General features: G+C 37.8%; 1 protein-coding gene across 8 annotated transcripts in view; it reads left to right on the forward strand.

Annotated features, from left to right (window-relative positions):
- Positions 1-26,996, forward strand: part of CPEB3 (cytoplasmic polyadenylation element binding protein 3) — a 180,760-nt gene that overhangs the window by 132,584 nt on the left and 21,180 nt on the right. For all 8 annotated transcript variants that reach the window (XM_032770264.2, XM_075072703.1, XM_075072706.1 and 5 more), the window contains 2 exons: positions 22,903-23,021; positions 25,498-25,612. In XM_032770264.2, the coding sequence (XP_032626155.1) occupies positions 22,903-23,021; positions 25,498-25,612 (234 nt within the window). The remainder of the gene's footprint in view (positions 1-22,902; positions 23,022-25,497; positions 25,613-26,996) is intronic.

Raw genomic sequence — 26,996 nt, forward strand, 5'->3', positions numbered from 1 at the left:
GATTTAAGCTGTGCAGCCAAATGCTTATATTTGTTGTGTATATTAGTATTGGAGAGATCCCCTCATCCCGGGGACAGAAAGACTGCCCCTGCCATGATCAAACACACCCTCCCTTCTACCCCCTCCCCCCAGCTACTGTGAGTGAAATTAATAAGGATGCCAGAAACCTAGCCCTGGGGGCTGAACCATCAGAGAATAGCTGAGTGTAAACTATTCTTATGCAGGGAACAGGCTTCTCTCTCCCTCTCTGTCTCCTTTTCTTACCGGTCCTCAGTATGGGACCCTCGGCCCATACCAGTTTATTTTCACCTCTGGTTAGCACTCATATTCTGAGATCCTTCCATTCTCCCCTGGCCATGAATATTCACATTTGTTCTTAAGGCTGGTTTGGCAACACATTGTACCATGTTTGACCATTGAGCTATCACTCCTATTATATTTTTTAGATGCACTTTTATGTGCAAACAGCTACTCTTACCAGAAGTTTTTTAAACTGCTTGAGGCATGGTAACTTCTTTCTGACAAGTAAGTTTCCTGCAAATACCATTTAGGACATTTCTGTCTCAAAAGAAAACTACTGTCAGTGGTTATTTTGGAACATCTGCTTATGGATAAATCAGATGAAGTGAACATATGCTTTTGAATGTAGTTCTTAAAAGTTGCAACTGACTAATGTAGTGCCTTACACAGGTTTAGGTTCTTTCTAGTCAGAGTTCCTATTCTAGCTTTAGCCAAGAGGTAAAATGAGCTCCTACTTGACCTGATATCTCCTAGACCTCCACAAGTTGGTTTGCTGTGACTTTGTGAATAACTAATTTAATTACAGATTTGTTGCAGATTAACATGAGACTTCATTGGTTAGGATCAAATTTCTGTATTCTGGGAGGCTAAATCAGCCTACTGTCAGACTTTAAAAATGTTTTTGAGTAAGATCTATTTTCGTGGAAGACAATCCAGCCTCTCTTCTATTTCTGTCACGATTCTATTATGGGAAACAGCTTTCAAAGCCCCTGCCAGTTGCTCTAGAATGTCTGTCTGAAAGTGCTAAACAGTCAGTCCCAACTGTTAGTGATTATTTATAACTGGCTTCTTAGTTATCAGTCAGGGCTTCAGCATTGTCCGTCCAGCATGCCTGTCTTTAGGATTTACTTGTACTCGTACTAAGCCTGTTCAAGTATATTTGACTTACAATATACTTGTTGACACCATCAAAGAATTCTCATAGATTAGTGATGCATGACTTTCCTTTACAAAAGCCATATTGACTCTTCCCAAACATATTGTGTTTATCTGTGTCTGATAATTGTGTTCTTTACTGTAGTTTCAACTAATTTGCCTGGTACTGAAGTTAGCCTTACTGGCCTGTAATTGCCAGCATTGCATCTGGAGACTTTTTTTAAAAAAAATCTGCATTACATTAATTACCCTCTGGTCATCGAGTACAGAGGCTGATTTAAGTGATAGATTACATACCATAGTTGTTAATTCTGAAATTTTATATCTGAGTGCCTTCAGAGCTCTTGGGTGAACACTGTCTGGTCCTTCTGATTTATTACTGTCTAATTTATCAGTTTGTTTCAAAAGCTCCTCTATTGACACCTCAATCTGGGACAATTCCTCAGATATGTCATCTAAAAAGAGTGGCTCGCATGTGAGGATCTCCCCCATATCCTCTGTAGCGGAGACCAATGCAAAGAATTCTCTTAACTTCTCCACAATGTCACGTATGATGGATGGCCTTCTGTGTGGCACTCTCAATTACTGCAGTATCAGAAATGGGTGGACTCTGAGTAACTGGTTTGAACCTGCAAAAAAGTTCATGAAGTTTTCTGGGTGATCCATCTGCTAGTCATGAGTCTATGTAAATACCTGGATGGAACCTGGCCCTAGAGTGTAGAGTACTGTCAACGTAGCCTACTGACACTTATGTGATGGCGGAGTATTTGTAACAAAAAAATTGCAGGAAATTCTAGTCTTGTTCATCAGACATGACACTGAAAGGCAGGAGCTGCGCGAGGGTTTTTGGCACCGTAGGCGCACGGCCGGCTCGCCGGTCCTGCGGCTCCAGTGGACCTCCCACAGGCATTCATGCGGGCGGTCCGCTGGTCCCACAGCTCCAGTGGACCTGCCGTAGGCGTGCCTGCGGATGCTCCACCGGAGCCGCGGGACCAGCGGACCGTCCACAGGCACGCCTGCGGGAGGTCCACCGGAGCAGTATGCCGCCCTCCCAAATCCTGGCATCTTGGTTGCCTCAATGGAAGCACCGGCCCTGCTGAAAGGACTGAACCATGTATTTTGTCTAACACTACAAACTACTGTAATTGTATGCATATATTTTAAAGGGTTTTCTAAATTGGTGTCACTGCATAAATGAGTAAGTATGCATCTGGCTTCTATTTTTAAAACAGTTTGGCTATCAATCACAAGTTCACATTTATGGATTAAAAAAAGAACAAAAACAAAAAACACTGGAGTAAAAACCAACAATCTATATAGTATGCATTTTGTCCTTGATAAATGCAGAATCTAGATTGCCGGGGAGGAGGGTAGTTGTGATACACAGCTGTTTTGTCACTAAATGTGTAGATTATGCATTTGAGCAAGAGAAGCTGTTAGCAGCAGCTGACAATGTGTGTAAGAGGCTATTTCTAGTCCCTTACACATTTAAATTACTACTTTTGCATGGCATTTTTCTGCTTTGTGTTGAAATGCTCAATGCTGTTTTTTTATCAGTGCCTCCCATGAGGTGAATCAAATGCTTTGCTTCTGAATAAGGCCAAATTATTACTGCTGCCTGAAGATTCTTTAGATGACTTGCATACTTCATAACATATATCCTAAACAAATGTTTAAAGGGACTGGCAAAATTATAAATGCCATGTCCTAGTCTTGGGGAAGCAGATGCTTAATTGTAACTCGTTTACTTGAATTTTATTGCAGAGTTTTGAGAATTTAAACGTGATTTGTGGTTATGAGTTTTCTTTTAAATTCTCTTGAAATTTCAAGAAATAATGAGAAGTTCTAAAGAACAATACTGGAAGCAGCAATACATAACTATGACTCAGCCACTTTAGATCTGGTAATCTATTTTATTCAGGCAAAAAGCGGGACATTTAATTTAAGTATGATTTTTTTTTTAATACTAGCCAGTAAATCTAGAGTCTAATGTTTTTAACTTGAGCAATACACCAAGTGCAGTAATTAACTTGTTTCTTATACATTATTTTTTGTTAAGCAGATAGTACACTACTGTTTTTAAAATAGTTTTACTTTTCCTTGCATGTAATACTAGCTTGCAAACTTGAAAATAATATCTCCTCTCTTACTTGTTTCTCTGTGATAAGTATTTATTTTTCCGAAGACTAAAATGAGTGTGAAATTCACATGGTTAGTGGGAGCTGCTATGACACCTTCGAAAAAGGTGCCTGAGTGCTGCTCCCTTCACTGGATCATGGCTAGCAAGAATAGGGGAGGGAGAGAGGGAAGGCAGCCTCTGGTTTCATCCATTCCCCACTTCGAAAGGGAGGAGATGGGGAAAGAACAAATGGGTTCCAGGGACTGAAAAAGATGTAGATGTGAGGTGGGTGAAGCTAATGTGATTCTGTAGACATGAGGTGGTCTCCTACCTAATATAACAATCTCTTGTACTAGAACTACATTTTTTTGGCTTAAATAGTCTATTTAATATTAATGGTATTAGTATTAAATAGTATTAAGTCCTTGAGCAGCACAAATATCTTTATTTAAAAAATAAGCTTCGTGATCATAATACCATATTGATGAGTGAAAATTGAAGTTATCCATCCACAGATGCAGTGGATATCAGCAATGCAAGTTCTTTGAGTATTTTTCCATGTGGGCCCATTGTAGAAACATGCATTTTTTGCGCATGAGCCCAAAATCTTTTAGCCAGCAGCATCCACTGGGGCTGTGCAGTACACCCATTATACTCTTTCAACCCCTATAGCAAGGTTACTGGCACTCAGTTCATTCACACTGCTTGTGGTAGCAAGTTGGAACATAAGGGGTCTTTCTGCTTCATTGTAGCTTTGACAGTTTAGGATTGTTGTTAGTTAAATTTTTAATAGTTTTTTTTATTGTTTTTAGGCAACAGGCTTAAATAAAAAGTAACATTTCTGTCTTTAGTCTTGCCTCTGTACTGAGACTAAATCTGGTGGTGGAAAACATGTCTTTAGACTTTAAAATCTACCCTACCTGAGACAGCTTTGCTGCTAGTGATGCACATTGAAAATGTTTGTTTGCTTTGTTTAGAGGAGTCTTGCATCTTTATCAAATATGTAATGCTTTCCCGAGCATAGTCTTGATTATACATGAATATACTAAAGTTCAGAGCATTTTGACTAGCCTTCCAAGGCATTTCTGCCCCCCTTCAGGGCACCTCTACTCAAATCTAGATGAAGAATACAACAGCTATGCACTTTGTAAACAGGCAAGGGGGCGGGTGAGTCAAGGTTATCCCTTTTTAAGTCAGGAAGTGAATCATTGGATCTCTTAGGGGAGAGAGAACAGTAAACTGGAAACAACTGGCTTATTGTTGTGTTGTTCTTCCATTCAGTTGAATTGAGGGGCGTGATCTACCCAAAAGCACATTTCACATTTTTCCATTGGTCCTTTTAAATTTTGGGGAGGTATTTCCTTTTACTGGAGGTGATTATTCAGTAACTATACAACTTAAGTATCATGGCAAGTTTTCTATCCATCCAATCGGTGGCTTCAATCTTCAGAAAAGCCCATCCTTCCAAAGCCTTTTCTTAGAATTCCTTAATTTCTTCTTTAGCACTGTTAATCAAAATATATGCTAAAAGAATTGTTTAAGAAGTCTCTTGGATCAACTTTTTGTTAATGCTCAAACTACCTAACATAAAGTTTTTCTCATATTTGTTGTAATTTGGTGATTATCTTCTGGAAGCTTTAGTCTTCTTTCTTCTTAAACTCTCCTCAAATTTAAAAGTAATTTGACCAATAGGTTAGGGGGAAGTTTTGCTTAAGACTGTTAGGTGCTGCCTTAGACAGACTGGAAAATGTATGTTCCTCCCTGCCTGTGGTCACTTCTATAACATAGATGAATAAATATTTTGCTGCCCCTAATATTTAAAACTGCGTATTTTGTAGAGCTGACCGTAGTCTTTATTCGTGCAGTCTTTTTGTTGTTGGTCAGTATGCAGAAGTAGTCAAATAATTTTGTTCACTAGCTGTATCCTATATGCCGTGGAGTGGATTTAGATTGATATGTACGAAAAATCCTGGCATAGAAACAGATTGCAGTTTGGAAGCAGAATAGAAAGAAAAATTAGATGGGTATGTGAATGTAATGAAAATGTACATATTACACAGTGCTCTATAAGTGAACAAAAATCAGATGTCTGAGGCTAAGTGACTTTTTTTCTTTACAACAAACACCATGCATATACTTCAATTCTTAATATTTGTTATTCACCTTATTACATAAGAACATTGTTTAAATTATGTAAACAAGATGTTCAGTGATGCAGTATACATTGTCATGTCACTGTATTTTTCCCTTCAAAGCTTTAAAAGGAAACACTTAATACTTAAAACAACTGACTCAAATCTGTTGTATAACCACTCCAGATACTTACTTACATTTTCAAAGCAGCATGGCAATGCTGAGGTATTTATGGTATGATATTTATGAGGTAGTAGGAAACTGGAAAAGGAATTGCTGCTCTTCAAGATAATAAATCTTGAAGATAAAATAGTGTCTCATCACTTCCATGTCTGCAAAGTAAGGTGTCACAAAGATAAATTCAGGACTGGCTCGATCCTTTTTTATCTATTTTAAATTAAAGCAGAGCATGAACTGTATGTGGTGATGCTAGACGTGAAATTGTATGCTTGAACTAAATAGTCTCAACTACCAGTGATTTAAAATCTGTAGTAGATTTTCATTAATTGTGTCTCTTTAGAAAAATAATTCAAGTGAATTTCAGAACAAATTTGTATTTAACAGTACACCTCTTCTTTCCCCCAAGCAAACAAAAAAGCTCATTTCACAATCCATCTGTTGCATTTCTTTTATTACTTCTGATACTATTTTCTGATAACCAGTAAACATGTTTGGTTTTTAATTTGCTTTTGTAATGTAGGAACATATTTTTCAGATATTTACTACTTAGTGTCTTGGCACTTGCTCAGAGTCCCCGCTCTCTACTACCTTTATCATATTAATGATATAGCAAGGGATGCAGAAAGCCTAGGATTTCACAGGAGGGAGAAACAGCTGATATTAAGGTACACTACTGTTTATTTTTATTTTCAATAAAGGTCAGTCAAGTCTTTCTTAATAGAGGTATCCCAAAAGCAAACTTTGGTATTCCTCTAGTACGTGGGTATATGTTGCCAGAATAGAATTGTAAAACTCATTTTAAATTAATGAGACTTTAGCATGTTGAAAGATGAATAGATCACAATTTTTGGCAGTTTGGAACTTCCAACCCGCTACTGAAGAGCAGCAATGACCAATAGACTACAAAAAGTTTGTAATGTAGTTGAGGTCCACAATTATATAAGAGTGGGGAGGTGGGATATTAGGAAGTGTTTGGGCATTGCTAAGGACTGCAGTGAACAAGTTAGAGATATTTATTGCTAGGAAATAACCAGTCCATGGATCTTTTCTCAACACTCCTTCTCGACTAATAAAAGCAGTTAGTGCTCTAGACAGCTGATTGTCATAATTTATCTTTGGATTAGGCCCTACAGCTTATTTTAAGACTGAACAGACTGCTGAAATCAGATCAGCTTTACTGGTCATCCAGTCTTTCTTCAGAAACCTGTGCCTCTTTTCCATAACAGCTGCAAACGCCATTCTCCTGAAATGCTTCTTTCTACCTTTTTAAATATGAGCCTACATGTCAATCTGTGAATTTGCTGGCCCTGAAGTAAAACTGGTTCTCTCAATCATGGTATTGTGTGGCCCAAGATGCAAAGAGCCACCAGTTATAACTGGGGCATAACCATGCAACTTTTCTTGTGAAGCACCAAACTTCACTTTTAAGTTGATGGAGGGACATTGCAGAGGAAGGATATTATAATGGGGTGATAGTCCACAGCATATTAAACTTTCTTATGTGCCCTTAGAGTGCATGCCATGCTAGTTGTCACTGCCTGTCACATAAGCAAAGTTTCAGTCCAAAGTCTATTATACACTCTTATAAGCAGGGTATTGTAAAGGAATTGCTGACAAAACATCCATTGCAATAACACAAATAGTGCTATTCTTATAGTAACATAGTATCAGCATAATGTTTAACAGCACAAAAACGTTGCATTAATGCATCACTATACATTATTTATATAATGATGGTTACAAGGTAGTTAATTCCTTCCCTTAGTGAAGTAGAAATCTTGGTGTATTAGAGAATTTGATAAAAGCTTTTAAAAGTTAAACCTGTGAATTATAAACTCCTAAAAAGTGCTCAGCACTCCCCAAATGCCACGTGTTCTGTTCTTTTAAAGAAATTATATAATGGAGTTACAAAGAGTGATTTAGAGATTTGGAGAAATCTGCCACTGAAGAAAAAGATGCAGCTTGAGAATCCCAGTTGACTTAACAGACAAAGAAACAGACTTGAGCATCTAGAATGGGAAAACAATACACACCTGGCTGAAGATCCAAAACAGTTGTTTGTTTTTCTACTGCAGTTCTGGTTAAAGTGACCATGGTTTGATAATAAACTAGTAGTGAAGCTGTGAGCAATAGAACATGTTTTTGTTGACTGAGAGTGCTGACAGCATAATAGACTACTATGGAGATGATTATAATACGGAGTGACTATGACTTTCGGACATGGTATTTTTCAAAATGGGTAAACTGCAGAATGCTAAAATCTCCATTGATCCTGAAGCTACAAAACTGATTAGATTATTGGAAAATGCTGACACGCACAATCTGCACTGTGAATGTTGCAAATGAAATTTTCAAATAACTCTTGCTAATCATGTCGTCTTGCTCTTTCTACTGCTCAATGCTTTTTCTCAAGCCAAGAACTAAATAATTACTCCTCTTTTGTCATCAGTGGAAAAGATTAAATGAAAGCATAAATTCTTGTTCTGTATTTTTTTTTTCAAGATCTAACTGATTTAGTCTGCATACTGCTGCTGATATGGGATTATGCTGACTACAGTGAATAAAAGGGATGTCATCAAATTGAAAATCATATATCTATCATAACAAATAACCCCCAGAACTAATCTCTTCCAATGTTAGTAAATAAGAAAATATTTTTCTTCTTTTTTAGATTTGCTTACTTTGTGCATTTGCTTTGTGTACTGTGTAATCATTATCAGTTTTGTTGATGCTGTCTGCAATTCCCCAGGTTTTGCAAAAATGGTATTTATCAGTAACTACAGCAGCAGAGCTGAAACTGAATAGGTAGCAAGCAGCAGGCTTTTTGGGAGATACAAAAACACAAGTTCCACTTTTAAAGTTGTGACTTACGAAATTCTCCTAACATTCCAAGGTTTCCACTTTATAAAGGAAAGGAAATGTGAACTACTTTTGCAGTCTTCATTATTGTCTAAGTAACTTATGGATAAGGCCCTACTTGAATTGTGGAATGATTGTCAAAAAATTGCAGCTTAGTTGTGGACAAGCTGTGGAAAATTGTGTAGAAGTAATACTGGACCATATTATTTGTGGTAATAAAGTCCATTATTACTTTTCTGCAATTTTCCGCCGTGGGCCTCCTGGAGCTGAGAGCAGGGGCACGGAGCTGAGAGCAGGGGATCACACTCCCAGTATCAGATTGGTCGAGGCACCCACTGTCAGAACTGTGGTGGAAGCCTAATAGTATGGAATCTGCTATATTACCAAATTAAATAGGGCCTTACTTGTGGGGTATTAACACTATGGTGCTTTTAAATTGCATGCTGCTACTCTTCGTGTGCATAGAGAAAGAAGAGGAAAGCAGTAGGGATATCTGGTGTTGTTCTTGGGTCCATATAAAAGACCTTTTTAAATATAAACAGGTTAATAGAAAAACTCTTCACATTTAAAAAAAAGGGGTTTACTGTATTGTAGAGCATTTGGCTGAGCAATGGCTGAAAATCAGGGTCTTGTGAGGTGGTTTTTGCTTGGATTAGAAATCAGTAACAGGGTCAGGATATTGTCATAGGCCTTGCCTTTACTGGCTAACTTGAGTTAAGAGCACAACTTTTTCTTTTTGTAGTAAAGACATGGCCTTAGTTTTAAGCTGTTAATTTAGAGAATTTATACAAATCCTTTTCTCAGCAGTAGGAATAAAATTCACACAGGCAGTACTCTTTTTGCAGAAGCCTGAGGTCAGGTATCTGTGCCCTATTCTAAAACAATTCCCTACCTTTGTTTCTCTCCAAGGACTCTCACAGACTCATAGAAAATGCACAAAATATGTCCCAGTCCCAGGATCTGAAACATTTCACCATTTGAGCTGAAAATACCCCTCTGGACTGCGTGATTTTGCCAGGCAATTCTAAACATCAACCCCCTTCTTTGTCTAAAGCTGTTTTTATTATACGAAGGAGCTTCACTTGAGTGCTTAATGTATCCATTGATTTTAATGAGATCTGTGATTTTTCTTTGCCCTAAAAAGGGCATACTATTTAAATGGTGATCAGAAAATAATTATGAACTTCCTTGTTAATTTAAAAAAATTGAAGTGCCTTTTAGTAAAAAGAGAAACTGAGATAACTTTTGCCTTGACTTGCTCCCAGATTTTCTTCCTCCAAAACATGTATTGGACGTTGATTAAATTTTTAAGATTGTGCTTGCAGCATGTTTGAAATGGCAGCTGAAATCAAGTAGAGGCTATCGGTTTATATTTATCTAGAAGCTTCCACATTAGCATTACTTGGAGCAGGAGTAGAAATTCACTTTTCAAGCAAAGAATGAAAAAATTAATCTGTTGTTTAATCTGAAAGCTGATCTATTTTCAGCAGCCTGTTCAGAGTTAAAAAGGCTTGATGCATACACAAACAACAAGAATAGATTATCTGTTTCTCCCTGGAGCAGTTTGTACATCTATTGCCTCTTAATAGTGAAACTGACAAATTCAGTGCTGTGTACCTTGAAAGCTTGTCTTTAACCAACAGAAGTTGGTCAAGTAAGATATTACATCCTCCCTTTTGTTTCTCTCAAATTGTGTACTGCTTGCTACTTATCTGATACTTATTTCATATTTAATTTTATGTACTGTAGGTGTCCTGAAACAATATATACTGCCTCAGAAAATTCTACAAATACAACTCTTACTTCCATTGTCAAAAGCTCATCTATGTAAATCATATCATTACTGGTTCATAAGATTAGTATTATAATTCTGTTAAACTAAGGCCTTGTCTATACTATGAGTGCTTTGCTGGTATAGCTGTATTGGCAGAGCCCCAATATAAAGGCAGCTTTTGCTGACACAAGGTGTTTTTCTGTTGGCATAATAAATACTACATTACCAAACAAGAGTAGGTGCATCATATACAGTGTTGTTGTGACCGTGTTGGTCTTATGATACTAGAGAGACAAGATGGGTGAGGTAATATCTTCTGTTGGACCAACTTCTGTTAGTGATAGAGATAAAGGCTCTGTTTACACTGCACACCTTACAGTGGTGCAGCTGTACCACTGCAGCTGCACCATTGTAAGGTGCACTGTGTAGCTGCTCTTTATTGCCAGGAGAGAGCTCTCCTGGCGACAAAATAAAACTACTTCCAAAGAGGGGCGGTAGCTTCATCACCAGGAGCATGGCTCCCTCCGACGAAGCATTGTCCACACCAATGCTTTTTGTCATTAGAACTTTTGTCATTCAGGGTGTGTTTTTTCCCACGCTCCCGAGTGACAAAAGTTTTGACGATGAAAGTGGTGCTGTTGACCAAGCCAGAGTTTCAAGCTACATAGCACCCTTCAGGGCTGGGAAAGGTACTCAGAGCATCACAGTTAAATACAAGATGGAACAGATTGGTTAGCCTAGGTATTTAGCACATATTCTAAGAGATTATTCAAGGTAGAATGGCCTGTTAACATGTTTGCCGTCATAGAAGAAAAAAGTCCCATGATTTTTAGTGTCTAGCAGAATAATGAAATTAAGGCCTTGTTTACTCTACACAGTTCTGTCAACAAAAGGCAGCTTTTGCTGACAATACAGTGGAGGTGTACACACTAGAATGCTACTTTTGTTGGCAAAACAGGAGAGTTTTGCCTACAAAATAAAACCACCTCAACAAGCGTAGAGCTTTTTGTGGTAAAGTTAAAGTGACAAAGCATCAGTGTTGACACTGCTGTTCATTATATCGTCATAACTGGCCTCCTCCAGTATCCCACAATGCCCGCTGTGACTGCTCTGCTCACTGTTTTGAACTCCACTGCTCTGCATTCCAGCTACAGAGGCATGCTCCCCTCCTCTTTCAAATCTCCAGGAAGTTCGGACAGCTGAGCATGCCACTCCGGCAGCTAACAGTAAATCATTAATGTGAAATCTTGTTCTCCGGGGCATTAGGAACCAGGGCCAGCTCCAGGCACCAGCTTAGGAAGCAGGTGCTTGGGGCGGCCACTCAAGAGAGAGGCAGCAGGTCCAGCTATTCGGCGGAGGGTCCCTGACTTCTGGTCGGAGCAAAGGACCTCCTGCTGAAATGCCGCCGATTGCAATCGCAGCTTTTTTTTTTTTTTTTTTTGCTGCTTGTGGCAGCAAAACCCCTGGAGCCGGCCCTGTTAGGAACACAATGGTCGGCAGGGGTGTGTGTGTTTAGAGCCGGCGAGAGAGCTGGGGCCTGATGCTGGGGTGTCCCCTTCTCCCGGGATCAAGGTCTGGTTGCTTCCAGTTGCCATCTGAACTTAAAAAGACTGTGCTGACTCACTCTCCCCAACGCATGCACACTCTCTCTCTCTCTCTCGGGATGTTTACTGTCAACATAAAGCAGTCAGGTCCTCTATGTTATTTTACATTATTTCTGTGCAAATGTAATGCAATGACCGGTGTCATACTGATAGCACAGAAGACCAAAATTCTCATTTTATTCACAGAATAAGTAAAACATGAGCAGCAAATTGCTAATATCCTTGTGCTGTTTGCCAACTCTGATATGGAGGAATGATTGCTAGGGGTTAGAAGTTAGTTCATTGTCTATATTTTTTGCAATCTATGGCTTCTCTACGGTTATGGCCAGTAAGGGTATCAGTTCTGGTCATAGCCTCAGTGATGTGGTTCACTGTCCAGTAAGAATAGAAGTTAAACTACCAAACTGATTTCACATAGGCCATTCAGCAAGGATTTCAGTTTGTAAAGGTCCAGTATTTTCATTCCACTTCCTGCAGGAAATATGCTTGCTACTTAGCTTCTTGTATAGACATTTAGTTCTCATTTTACTACAAAATAAATAAATAAAATTATTTAAAAATAATCATTCATTGGCGCCAGGAACACCATTGTTATTTTATAGAGCTAAGCATACTGAGTAATTTGTTCAGAGCTTTAAATATAAACCAAAAAAACCCCAGGTTTTACTCTAACTCTGATGCAAGGGAAATCTCTCCTATGTATGCATTTTCCTGTAGTTTGAGGCTAAAGGGGTACTCTGTTCATGAAAAGCATGCAAAATTAGTGGGAATCTAGCTGTGAGATGTAAAACTATTTACATTCTAGACTTTATCTGAATGTCTTATGCACCATTTTTGTGGACAGAGGAATCAGCTGACAGTGATTCACCCTGCCACTTAAAATTTGTCTAGAGCAGGGGTTCTCAAACTGGGAGACATGACCCCTCAAAGGGTTGCAAGGTTATTACATGGGGGATCACAAGCTGTCAACCACCACCTCAAACCCCGCTTCGCCTCCAGCATTAATTATAATGTTCAATATTAAAAAAGTGTTAATTTATAATGGGGATCACACTCAGAGGCTTGCTGTGTGAAAGGGGTCATGGAAAGCTTGAGAACCACTGGTCTAGAGGAATTCAGCTTTGCAGCCCTGACTAATACATAATTTCACTCTTCTGCAGTAGCTAACGTGAGAGTCCTTTCTATTTTGAGATTTCTTTAATGTTTAAATCCCGCTTTGTCTTTTGGAAATCCAGTCATGGCATGGCAACATTTTTTTTTTAAATGGATTAGCAGATTTTTGTCATCATCTTGGCTTATTCTTTTCTAAAGATCAGTTGCATTTTTTGAATATTCATTTCCTCTTTGGATTTAGAAGTATTTATTCATGTTAAAAGAATATATTCTAATAAGGGTACTCTAAAGGTGACTTTGAGGGGTGATCCTTTATAGTCATGGAAACAAATTCATGAATTTGTTATAACTTTTTTAAATTTTCCTTTGAGGATTTTAAAAGGAAATTCAGATACTATTTTAGTAAATACAATCTTTTTAAAAAAAGATTTCCAGCAAATAGCATTCTGAAAAGCTTAATGCAATGAAAAAAAATAAAAAATAAGACAAAGAAAATGTGGTAATTTAAACTTTATTAAAATAAACATTTCTTTAAAAAAAAACATTTTAGGTACCAGACACAGCTACCAGCTCAGAACCATAAACAAAAATTGCAAGTCATCAGAGTTAAGACTAGAACACTAAACAACTTCACTAATATAATTCCATATGAACTTTTCTATTTATTGGTATGGCACAAATTTTTTTTTTTTTTTTAAATATTGAGGAGATGGCACATACCAAACAGGTTTTAGATTTCATTGCTGCCTTAAAAGTGAGCTGTGAGCAGGTTGGAAGACAAAAGAGAACACTCTAAACCTTCAGTGAACAGAATGGGGGCAAATATACAGGTTTGGAACCACACTGCTGTGCTTGACTTACAGAAGCATTTGAATGTGCAGGTAGTTAAACTGGTTTCAAGCTTAAATTATTTGTATCCTTTCTAAAATCAGACCTTTTCTTCGGTGACATCATCCCATTACCTGTGTAGGATGAGGGAGAAAAATATGTCCTTACGATACTCATAGTTTATCCTTTCTTCTTCCCCACCATGTATTGGAAGAGATGAGAGAGCTAAGCCAGCTGCACTAAGGTAGGTCTGAACATGTATGCATCTCTGAATGATTCCTGTTTCTGAATTTGTCAGAATGACTAATTTTAGTAAGTATGCACATCCAGAGTAGCAGTAGGGTATGGAACTGGTGCAGCCCTCTTCCAAAAGCAAGAAATAGGCTTAATATTTCCCCCTGCTTACATAACATTTGAATTTTAAAATAGTGGCTGTATATCAGAGGAGGCAGTTTATAGTGTGAATTTTCAGAATCTTAATTTAGACGTTCTCTCAAATGCAAAAAATTAATAGAAATGTGCTCCAAGCTGCATGACAACATTTTTTTAAAATTCATGAAATGGATAAATTCTGTTGGAACTAGAAGTCTGGAATGAGAGCTAAAAAAGTTTGGCTGTTTAAAATAAATTAGGAAATGGGTTATTTTCTCCTCAAACAAGCCACTCAGATTGAAACTTCTCTACCTCCTTGGAACAGTTATATACCTCTGTATTTCTTCACGTACAGTTAATAAAATAGGAAAATACTGAATATGGGATCAAAAGTATTGCAAGTCCGTTTCAGTTTGTGGTTTGAGACCTAAACCTGGTTGGAAAATGAGTTGAGGTGTTTTTCAATAGGCAAAAAAAAAAAAAGGTTGACTTTAGTGAAGAATCAAAAACTGAAAATTTTCAGCCAAAACCTTTCAGCTGAAAACCAAAATTCTTGATTTAGAAATGCTGTAATGGTGCCTCATGGGAGTTTTAGTTCAGATGCCTCGTGCTCCTATTCTCTCCTATAGCCTGGGCTCCCTGGCTGGAATACATCTGCCATGATGCACCATGGTTTCCTCTGTTGCTGAGCTGCCATGGTGCAGCATGGGAGACCCTGGCTGCAGTGAGTCATGAAAGATTTCGTCTGGCTGGGAAGAGAATGGGACATGAGACAAGAAAGTAGCATTTCTGAAATGAAATTTTTTTGGGTTTTGGCTAAATTTCTTCCATTTTCAACTGAAAACCAACAACTTTTTGGTTTTTATGAAAAGCCAAAATTTTCCAAGGAAAGGAGACTTCCTGTGAAAAACTTTGTCAAAAACACAATTTTCATTAAACAGTTGATGGAAACTTTTTGGCCAGCTCAGTTGATAACTGGCTATCCCTGTGTCGTTTCAGTGATTGCATGTTGGGGCAAAATGTACATCAGTAATATAAATGTGGATTTGTATATTTTGATATGTGAGCACTTCAGGAAATATAAGTATTATATTCTGGAGCTCCACACATCTGAATTTCACGTTGCGTATTTTAAATGGATGAAGTTATTTTTAATATACATTGAAATAAATGATAATGCTTAAGTTGGGAATTACAGATATGGTCCCACAGCAACTGTAACTCAGCCACTTTGCACAACACAGCACACCTATATTATGGTGTATATGCACTTTGGTTGTGGTGATGGTTTTGTGGGAGCTACAGCTTTGAATTTCCAGACCTGTTACATAAACTTTCAACTATAATATTGTTGTTGCATTGATTGACTGTATGCCTTCAAATACTTTAGCTTCCTATGAGCAAAACAGTCACCATAGGTCCTTATTTGACATAGTTGTGGGGAAGAGAGAGACTGTAGCCCCTGTTATCCATAACCACTATACAAGTTGTCACATTCTCCCTGTGGTAGTGGCCTTGCTGTAAGGGTCCAGATAATATTTTTACTCAAAAACAAATCAGTTCAAAATAAATAAAACAAAAGATCCATTTTAAGCAGAGATGACTTAGAACTCAATTTCCAGGCAGAGGAAGGAATTCATACTCAGTTTGTCAAATATGAACCACCTCCTATGGTTTTAGTTGTGGAAAGAAGAAACCTTTTATTCAGACTCAGGTGCAGCTGAAATATTATGAGAATGACTGCCATGATGCTGGGAAGCTTGAAAAGTTCATCTTTGGTGAAATTGTCTATTTTTGGTCAGAAGAATGTGAAAACAGCTTATGAGATTTTGGCACCATTAAACCTTAACTCTCTGTGTTTCTAGTTCAGACACTAGCCTAAATCTCATTTGGACGTGCATCTGAACACCACCTAATGTTTCCTTGGCTGTATCTGAAAATCAGAGAACGGCAGAGGATAAGTTTAAACACCAACCATCCTTGAGGATATTTACAAATCCTTCAAGACAATCTGAAATGCACTGAATTATTGCATACAGCTACACCTCTACCTCGATATAACATGAATTCAGCTATAACACAGTAAAGCAGCGCTCCAGGGGGGCAGGGCTGCGCACTCCTGCGGCTCAAAGCAAGTTCGATATACCACGGTTTCACCTATAACGCAGTAAGATTTTTTGGCTTCCAAGGAAAACATTATATCAGTGTAGAGGGGTACCTAGGGCATGGCTGAGAACTCTGTTGCCTAGCAGCCAAAGCTATACCTTCCAAACCACATGTGGTGGTGTCATTGCCTAGAGGGAACAATATGGTCTGTTCCAGAGACTTGCCAATTATAGCCATTTAAACACAGGTTGATATAATTATGAAAAGATGTTGGTGCATTACAGTTGTCAAAGTACATATTAGCTTTTCAGTAAAAGACTTGGTTGGCCTTCAGAATGGTCTTCTGTTTTTCCTGATACAAAATACACATTTGATATTTAATTTAAATTGGATCTTGTGTGATATAAAACTTCCTTGTGCAATGTTAGCTTTAGCATGGAGCAAGTGGTCTTCATGGATATTTTCTAGTTAACTTTTGTATGGTTAGAGTTCAATGCAAATAAAAGTTTGTGCTTGGGAGTCCATGTGAGCAAGGAGTATCTCAGAGATCTTAATTTACAGATTATTAATTCTAACAAACATGAACAACCTTAAATACTGAAAAGAAGGTAGATTTATACAATGGACTTTAGTAGTAACAATACTTCACACATTCAGAACACTTTAAACATTAATTCTAAAATAAATAGTGTAGGTTTCCTATCTGAAGGTGGTTCTCTCTTCAAAATATTTAGGGAAGCAAAGAGTCAGATGAATGTAATTTTTTTGATTAATTTAACTTTGGCAGATATAGATGTTTTATTCAATTCTATCTAAGTTCTTATATGCTTATTAGTGTAGTATTTGAATTTAACTTCAGTTATTGAATCACAACTTTTAATTATAGTGAAACCTGATTTCTGAAGGTCTGGGATGTCCAAAACCTCTCAGTATTTGGGGGAGGCAGTTGAAGTCCCGTGTTAGCCAGTTTTTTGAGAAGCTTATTGGGTGGCCTGGGAGGACTGTCATGATCCCAAAGTAAAGTGCATAGAATCTTATTTTCAGAGACTCCTTGCAGTTTCCTTATTTGGCAGAGGTAATAAGCTCTAGAAGAGTGAGGCAGCACAGGTTTTGCATTTGGGGTGAATTTTTCTAATAGCGGTATGTAGGGCACTGAAGTCAGGAGAGGTCTTAGCTAACCAGGGCTGCATTCATAGTCTAGCAGCTGAACAGAATAAGCCAAAGATTTTTTGTTTAGGGCAACTTTTTTTTTAATTGGATCATAACTACAAGTACAATATTTACCATATCCAAAAATGGCATTTGAGTCTTGCTGCCACAAGTTCAACAGAATCTTTACTGTGAGGTAAGAAAATCAGGAGCATCTCTGTAGATTCCGATAAGAATCATCCCAAATCTTTCCCCAAATCCTGAACGGAATATTTACTGTTTGTTTTACATGGAAGGCATTCAGATATTGTGGTAATGAGGAGCAGTATTAAAAACTAATGTGTATAGATTTTTTTTCTTTTCTATCTTCTCTGCTGTGTGTTCCATCCAGGAAAGAAAGCACTCTAAGAAAGACGATACAGACAAAATGTCCAAATGAATTTTGCAGACCAAAAATATTCATACGATGTATGGACAAGCATCCACATTTTGGAGTGCTTAGCTCAATCTCTGAATTTTGAGATTGTTTAATAACTAGTGAAAATATTGGTTAGAACCAGAATATTCTTAACATTTGGAGCTAATTTTTGGACTGAAGTATGTAGGGTACTGAAGTCTGCCTATGTGTTTAAACACCATGCCTCCACCCCAAAAAAATGAATTAACCAATGAAATATGATTAGTGGTGGAAGGCGAGGGAATGCTGTAGTCCAGGGGTGAGCACACTATGGCTGCATCTAGCTTTTCAGATGTTTTAATCCAGCCCTCGATCTCCTGCCAGGGAACAGGGTCTGGGGCTTGCCCTGCTCTAGGGCTCCAGCAAGGGAGTGGGGTCGGGTGCTTGCTCTGCTCTGCATGTACCATGGTTCCGCGCAGCTCCCGGAAACAGCAGCATGTACGCCCTGCAGCTCCTACATGTAAGGCTGCAGGGATGGGGCAGCTCTCAGAGCCGCCTAGCCATGTCTCTGCTAGGAGCTGGAGAGGGGACCTGCTGCTGCTGCTTCTTCTGCTTCCAGGAGCTGCTGGAGGTAAGTGCCTGTCAGAGTCTGCACCCCTCACCCTCTCCCATGCCCTAACCCCCAGCCCTGATCCCCCTCCCGTTCTCTGAACCAATCTGTCCCAGCCCGGAGCAACCTCCTACACCCACTGTCCCAGCCTGGAGCCCCCTCCTGCACCCTAAACTCCTCATTTTTGACCCCACCACAGAACCCACACCCCCCGCTGGAGCCCAGACCCCCCCTCCTGCATCCCAACCCCTAATTTTGTGAGCATTCATGGCCTGCCATACAATTTCCACACCCGGATGTGGCCCTTGGGCCAAAAAGTTTGCCCATCCTGATATAATATCTTCCAAGTGTTCAGTTTCATGATTGGGGTGGAGAGCATTTGATAGGACAGATCAACTGCCAAACAGAACACATCTCTAATTGGGATAGTGAACAGATTTTACTTCTTACTGAGCAGGTTCATTATAAGGTGAAGAAAACATAATAGCTCCAGAGATTGAAAAATAAAATGGAGGTAACATGAAGACGACGATACATACATATTCTGAATCCATTACAAGTGTGGGAACTCAAATTCCATGTGATACTGTGATTAGTCAGTTTAAACTGAATTAATATATACATTAAAAAATAAAATTTCTTCAAAGATTAATCAGTTTGGTGTGTAGGCAGCAAGTTACTGTAGTGCTAACGCAATGAACTGTGTGGCTTTTGTCGACATATGCCATGGATTTTAGTCAGTGTCTCAGTAGATCATAGCTATAGTTGCAACCTTACCATTATAACTCCAAGTTCTTAGCAAGTGCCCAAGACTTTCTGAAACACACTCCTTCTATGGTGAAATTTTAAAGGCTGTTGTCTGTTCAATGATGAATACACTTGGCCTGTTTAAATTTTTGTGCAACTTTTCTGTGAATATCTGTAGTATAAAGATGGTGAGCAGTAGAAAGCTGAAGTCTTGTAGGGAAATAACCTTTGAAGGGCAGAGATGTTGTGCAATGTCCTGGTGAAAATTTGATTTTGAACACTAAATTTTAATTTCTTAGCACATGTACAAAATTTAAAAAAATTAAACAAGCAAAAAAAAAATTGCACCAAGAAAGCTATCCACAGTAACTACTTTAAAATTCTACTTGAGATCCTCTTCACTGCTGCCTCCCCAATAAAACTTGGGAATGCAACTAGGCCTAGCCAGGTGCCTTTTAGTCAGTGCCCCTGACTGAGAATCTTCTGCTAGCAGTCCTCCTGTGTTTTGAGAGGAATGCTAGCTCAAGCAGTTGCTACAAAATTGTGTGAAGAAAGGAACTCTCTAAGGTAGGTAAGGTCCAAACTGTGAAGGTGAAAGCCAATATCAAAATAGTGACTGGGAAATCATCTGGTAGCTACTCCTAACTATTCAGCACAGGTGTAACACAGACTACTGGAAGTTCCCCACAACTGGGCAGCTGCATTCAATACTAACTGTAATTACCAAATGGTCATAAGATCTAATTTAGTGTAGTAGCATTGCCGTAATTTACCTTTCTTTTTATTCCAAAATTCAACCTGTTAGGGATACATGTTAAGAATATCTGAGGCTTAACTTTATACTGTACAAAAGTTTGTCTCATATCTCAGTAGTCTCAACTAAAATTTAAAATTTTGATTTAAAATATATCTTGTTAGCAGAATATTTGTGGGTCAGAAGGCACTCCAATTCTCAATTCATAATCTTTCAGTTGTTGACAGCTTTCATAGATTCATAGACTCTAGGACTGGAAGGGACCTCGAGAGGTCATCGAGTCCAGTCCCCTGCCCTCATGGCAGGACCAAATACTCTCTAGACCATCCCTAATACACATTTATCTAACCTACTCTTAAATATCTCCAGAAATGGAGATTCCGCACCCTCCCTAGGCAATTTATTCCAGTGTTCAACTACCCTGACAGTTAGGAACTTTTTCCTAATGTCCAACCTAAATCTCCCTTGCTGCAGTTTAAGCCCATTGCTTCTTGTTCTATCATTATTAGAGGCTAAGGTGAACAAGTTTTTCTCCCTCCTCAGCTGAATGACAACCTTTAGATACTGAAAACTGCTAAACATGTCCCCTTCTCAGTTTCTTCTTTTCCAAACTAAATAAACCAATTCTTTCAGCCTTCCTTCATAGTCATGTTCTCAAGACTTTTAATCATTTTGTTGCTCTTCTTCTGGACCCTCTCCAATTTCTCCACATCTTTCTTGAAAGTGCGGTGCCCAGAACTGGACACAATACCCAGTTGAGGCCTAACAGCAGCGCAGAGTGAAGGGAAGAATGACTTTCTGTGTCTTTGTTTTACAACACACCTGTTTAATGCATCCAGAATCACGTTGTTTTTTTTTGCAACAGTATCACACTGTTGACTCGTATTTAGCTTGTGGGTCCACTATGACCCTAGATCTCTTTCTGCCATACTCCTTCTAGACAGTCTCTTTCCATTCTGTATGTGTGAAACTGATTGTGTCGCTGTCCTAAGTGGGAGCACTTTGCATTTGTCTTTATTGAACTTCATCGCGTTTAACCTCAGACCATTTTCTCCAATTGTCCAGATCATGTTTGATTTTTGACCCTGTCCTCCAGAGCAGTTGCAATCCCTCCCATTTTGGTATCGTCGACATGTCGAGTTGCAAAACCTTAATAAGCGTACTTTCTATGCAACATCTAAGTCGTTGATGAAGATATTGAACAGAGCCCGGTCCGAAAAAACAGAACCCCTGCGGAACCCACTTGTTATATACTTTCCAGCTGGATTGGGAGCCATTAATAACTACTCTCTGAGTACGGTTATCCCAGCCAGTTCATGCACCCACTGTATGATGTAGCCCCATCTAAATTGTATTTGCCTAGTTTATCTGATAAGGATATCATGCGAGACCGTATCCAAATGCGCTACTAAAGTCTAGTATAACCAACATCCCCACCGTTCTCCCCTATCCCAAGAACTCGTTATCCTATCAAAGAAGCTATCAGATTGGTTTGACACGATTTTGTGTTCGTTTACAAATCCTGCCTGGCTATTCCCTATCACCTTACCACCTTCAAGGTGTTTGCAGATGATTTCTTATTACTTGCTCCATTATCTTCCCTGGCACAGAAGTTAAAACTAACTGGTCTGTAGTTTCTTGGGTTGTTTTTAATTTCCCTTTTATAGATGGGCACCTATATTTGCCTTTTCCAGTCTTCTGGAATCTCTCCCATCTCCCATGACTTTCCGACGAAGATAATAGCTAGAGCCTCAGATTACATCCTCTATTAACTTCCTTGGAGTTATTCTAGGATGCATTTCAACAGCGGGTGAACTGGCAGGGAATAACTTTTCTAATGGATGTTTTAACGTTGCTCTGTTTATTTAATTTCTCTTCTAAACCTACCCCCTTCCCATAAGAATTCACTTTGTTAGACATTCCTTCAGACTTCTCAGTGAAGACCGAAACAAAGAAGTCATTAAGCATCTCTGACATTTCCAAGTTTCCTGTTACTGTTTCTCCCTCCTCACTGAGCAGTGGGCCTACCCTGTCCTTGGTCTTCCTCTTGCTTCTAATGTATTGATAAAAAGATTGTAATGTAATGTATTGATAAAATCCCTCAAGATTACCTTATTTCAGCACTTTTTTAGAGGGGAACTTTAAAGAAAATCTGAGCCTTTGAATGATCTAAGCATGAGAAAGTTTCATGATCTAAAACAAGTGGTAATCTTTTATATATGTGACAATCTAAAAGTCCAATTTAAGTAAATCATGGTCTTCAATGAGGATTGCATACGTTAGGAGATTTGATTTAGAAATTTATTTAGGAAATAAAGCTACATTCTGAATGAATGAGAATATACATTTTCCCCTTGCCAACATATGTATGTTCAGGATAGAAATATTCAGATTATCTGTATGCAGGTTTTCATTCCATGGACCTTCCCACATAGTATTTCCGCCCCTTGTATATTGTCTGAAACTGCCTCAACACTATCGCTTTATTTAAGATGACAAATACTTGTAAGAGCACAAATATAGATCTATTATAGTTGTGGACTAATCTTCCACAATTTTTTCTGTTTTTTCCAGCCATTCTGTATTTGTTTGGAACCGTTAAAGTATATAAAGAAAACAAACTTCCCAAAGACTTTTTTTCTCCGCTGTGATGCCAGCACTGTATGCAGCATCAAAACAAAAATAAGAGTGATGGTGGGGAAACCTGCCTTTCTCCATGTGATCCTATGGCAGGATTCCTTTTGAAAGCATATTATTATGGATTAACTTCAGTACAGTTAGCAACAATATTACACTTTTATTGCTATCTATGTATTGGGACAAATAAAAGTAATTCAGAGTCTTAGTGAAGTATCAAAACCAACTGCTTACAATATATTTGCACTTCTTGGATTTTCTTTTTCGTGTTCTCTGTTTTGATCTATCTTTCAAAAGTTTTCATCTATTTTTTTTTCCTTTTTGTGCCTTTTGTCTTTTCGAAGGTTATGCCTTTTTGCTGTTCCAAGAGGAAAGTTCTGTACAAGCGCTGATAGATGCCTGTCTGGAAGAAGATGGAAAACTTTACCTATGTGTGTCAAGCCCCACCATCAAGGACAAACCAGTAAGTAGTATACAAAGTGCCTTGGCTGCTAACCAACTTCCCCTTGCCAGTTCAAAAGCAAATAAATATGCAAGCATTTTTCCCTTGGTGTAACTGTTAAACTGGTTCTGTTGGTGTTCCTTTACTAGGCTTACCTTCTTATGTTCGCATAATTTGGCTTTTTCAGAAGCTAATAAATGTCACTGTTTGTTTAAACTTTTACGTTGGTACTTCTAGTACCATATCGTAACAGAATGTGTCCTGTTACAATGTCACCTATTAAAAAAAAAAAAAAAAAAAGTAAATGCTTTAGTTTCTTTGCCTATACTGTTTTATTTTTATTTTTTAAAAGCTGCTATGATTTAAAAAAAGAAAACTCGTTAATAATTTAGACAGCCTTGCCAGTACTTCATTGCTTTCAATTCTGCATTTGCTAGCTAAGCAATTTATAATCTTTCATGCCTTTCATTTACTGTAGCAAGTCTGCTTTAACCCAGATTTGATTTATAAAAGGTTTATTAAAACCAATGAAAAGCATATAGTTGTGCACTTCTGATGGACAAATGAGGAGTAGGATAATACCAGAAAGAAGGAAAACATGTTTGAGGTATATTCTTGCTGAGTCATTTTGCTAGAGCTAATCAGATTTTAACTGAATTCTTCTAAAGAGTTTTTTAAAATAAACATATATTCAGGCAGATATTCATTGGTATAGAAAATTAAATATATTTTTTCTAGTTAACATCCCTCAAAATGTATTGCTGGTTGAATGTCTGATACCTTTTAGTATTTCCTCCCTTTTTTATTCTAAACTACTTCCATATACTTCCATAAAGACTCCCTATAAGCAGGGATGAACAATTATCCCTATTACTACTGAATCTGTTAAAAATGAACTATTGGAAAAGACCTAGTTACTAAGATAATGTTTTTAAATTATTTAGAAAGTGTAAAGTACCATTGTAGATGTAACCCTGGCTTTTGATGTAAAAACCAAGCATTTTTATGTTATCTGCAGTCAGAAATGAGCTGGTGGATAACTGCTTCAGTTGCTTGCAGATAGTGGTGCATTATGTACATGATACAATTTCCACTTCAGCACAACGGGCTCATATGACTCACGATTGAGCTAGAATAGAGACTTAATCTTGTTAAATTATACAAAGTGGTCCATCCTGTTTATAACTGCCATTGGGACATTACAAGAAACTGTCTGGAATTGCTGGCACTGTGTTAAATCCTGGAAATAGAGGACTTCTTCTGTACTACCAGTCTTTTAAGTGGACAGGTTTACATAAAGAGGGGCTAAAACTGCATGTGTGGTGGTATTATTGAGATAGTTGTCATTCCTGTAAATTAATAAAGTAACAACATCCGTTTAGGCCATTAATGTAAAGCATTTCTCTAAACATGTAGTCTGGGCCTAATTTTCTTCTGCAAAGGGTAATGTCAATCATTTACCACCTGTTTACGTCTGTAATCATGTGCACAACTATTTATCACCCATTCCCATTTTTTTTTAAATTGGACATACTGAGGGGCTTCGGTTGCAATCCTGTAAATATTTAGTCATTGAGGCTAGTCATGTAAATAATGTAATGTATGCGCTTAATTTCTTGCAGATTAGGGCCTTATTCTTTATATCATTGCAATTATTATTATATATGTTAAAGTTAAGATATTATATGCATAATTCTTCCAGAATAGTCCTTAACGAAATGCATATAAGGCTCACAGGTGCCTTTTTGAATTAGAAGATTAGACCTTGCATGGGTGAATGAAAATTGAAATGCAATGGCAAATCCAAATGATGCTTACACATTTCACTTATTCAGGGGTTGTAGTGGTGAGCAGGCTTATCCAAATGGCTTTTGAGCAGAATTCTTAATTCTGTACAATCTGATGATTTTCTAACAGTCCACTATCTAGCTGGCTGCTTAACTAAACTGAACAAGTGCACTTGCATTTCTGCAATCCTCTTATTTTAAACATAGGAATTAATTCCATTTCCTCTTCCCTCTTTTTCAACTTTTACAATTATATGTAACTAGAAGAAAGCTGAATTTTCAACCGGCATCCTTAAATTCACACTATAAATGATAAAGCTCTGAATGTCCTTTTATCTATTCCATATTCCTAATGAAGGAGGAAGCAGATTAGGGAGAGAATGGGGTAGCTGCATTTGCACAAGGAAATCTAACTCAAGCCTGGCCTCTAGAGGTGATAAATGTACTGTCCATTTATCAAGTAAACACTGTAAACTGTACATTCTGAATACCTACATATATAAAAGATATACATGCATCAATTTTACTTTCACATTCTATCATTTTACTATTTTATCTTTAAAAAAGAATGTGAATGTGTGCATTTATAGATCTATATTCTAATCAGATTTTACATATGTAAATGTTTAACAGCTGATTCTTAATTCTTATTACTTTGTGTAGGGTAAGTTAGCAATGATGTGAAGACAAAGTTGACATCTTTCTTTCAGGTGCAAATTCGACCTTGGAACCTAAGTGACAGTGATTTTGTAATGGATGGTTCTCAGCCATTGGACCCAAGAAAAACTATCTTTGTAGGGGGAGTTCCACGTCCCCTCCGAGCCGGTGAGTTGAAATAGAAGAAAAGTTAGGGTAGGCCATACTATCAGTACTGGTTTCAGATTCTGAGACAATGACATTCCATCTGTTTCAGAGACTTTTGAAGAATTTGTGGTTTACTTTCTAAGCATATCAGTTTCTTCTGTCCTTAAGACAGAAGAATATATATAAGAATATAACTTCTGACCTTTGAAATTAACTACCAGTAAAGACAATGAATCAATTGTTTAGAACTAGAAATTAAGTAAAACTATAAGGTTCAAATTTTCATATTGTTCTTGAATTTGGGGGCTGCTTTATTTAAGGTGACCAATTCAGTTAAGTACTTACTTTAAGCTCCCACTAACTTAAATTGGAGTTATGGTTGCTCAACAGCTCTGAAAACCAGACCAGTGCTAATGAGGTCATTTAAAAAAAAATGGGCCTAACTGCTTTTGTCTACATTTTTTTTCCAGGCCTATTATGAATTGTAGTTCATGTTTGAAAAATGCTTTCGAACAGTAAATTTTAGAATTTTTTCCAGAGCAAGACAACTCATTTTTTGGTATTGATATATTAATTTGCAAGCTTCTAAGATTAGTTTTAGAAATTTAGAACATTTTGAAAGCAATACAGCAAATCTTTTTTTCTGAATCTTATGGGTTCCTTTCACATTGACAGTACCTCTTTACTGTGACGAATATCATGGTTGCTTATTTTGGACTGAATTCCTACTGCCAGTTCATGAACTCACTACCTAAAGGATGACTTTTCATATTTTATTAAAGAATCTGAGAACTTACTAATTACTACATTATGCTGTTATTTCGCTGTCCACCTGCATGGAGTTGGAGTCTATTTTGTTTGATAGAATTACTCTAATTTGTGGTTTGTTTGTTTGTTTACATTAAAAACATAGGAATTGGCATATACAGTTATTCCTTAGTGATACTTTTGTATCAGACTAAAAGTAATGTAATTAAACACATTTCCATACTTGTGTTATGAATACCCACCCCCTTCCACACACCCAATTTGTAGTAGTTACTAGAATTAGAACACAAATTTAGTTATTTTCTTTTTGTACTTTAGCCTGGAAAATAAAAATAACTAGCTTGGTGTAATCAGGAAGGCCAAAGCCCAGTTGAAGTTGCAGCTAGCAAGGGATGTGAAGGGTAACAAGAAGGGTTTCTAAAGGTATGTTAGCAACAAGAAGGTGGTCAGTGTTGTCAGAGGTGTTGTCAGATGCTATGGGTTTGGTGCTCTGCTCTCTCCTTATTGGTATCACTTGGCTGCGTGTGTGTGTTCCCTCTTGTGCTGTCCCAGCCCTGCAGATAGCTGACACAGCAGACCCGAAGAGAACCCCCAATGACCACAGAGTCTAGTAAGGTACGAAGGCACGTCGGCCAGG

This window comes from Chelonoidis abingdonii, chromosome 15 (genome assembly GCF_003597395.2).
Source record: "Chelonoidis abingdonii isolate Lonesome George chromosome 15, CheloAbing_2.0, whole genome shotgun sequence".
Lineage (NCBI taxonomy): Eukaryota > Metazoa > Chordata > Testudines > Testudinidae > Chelonoidis > Chelonoidis abingdonii.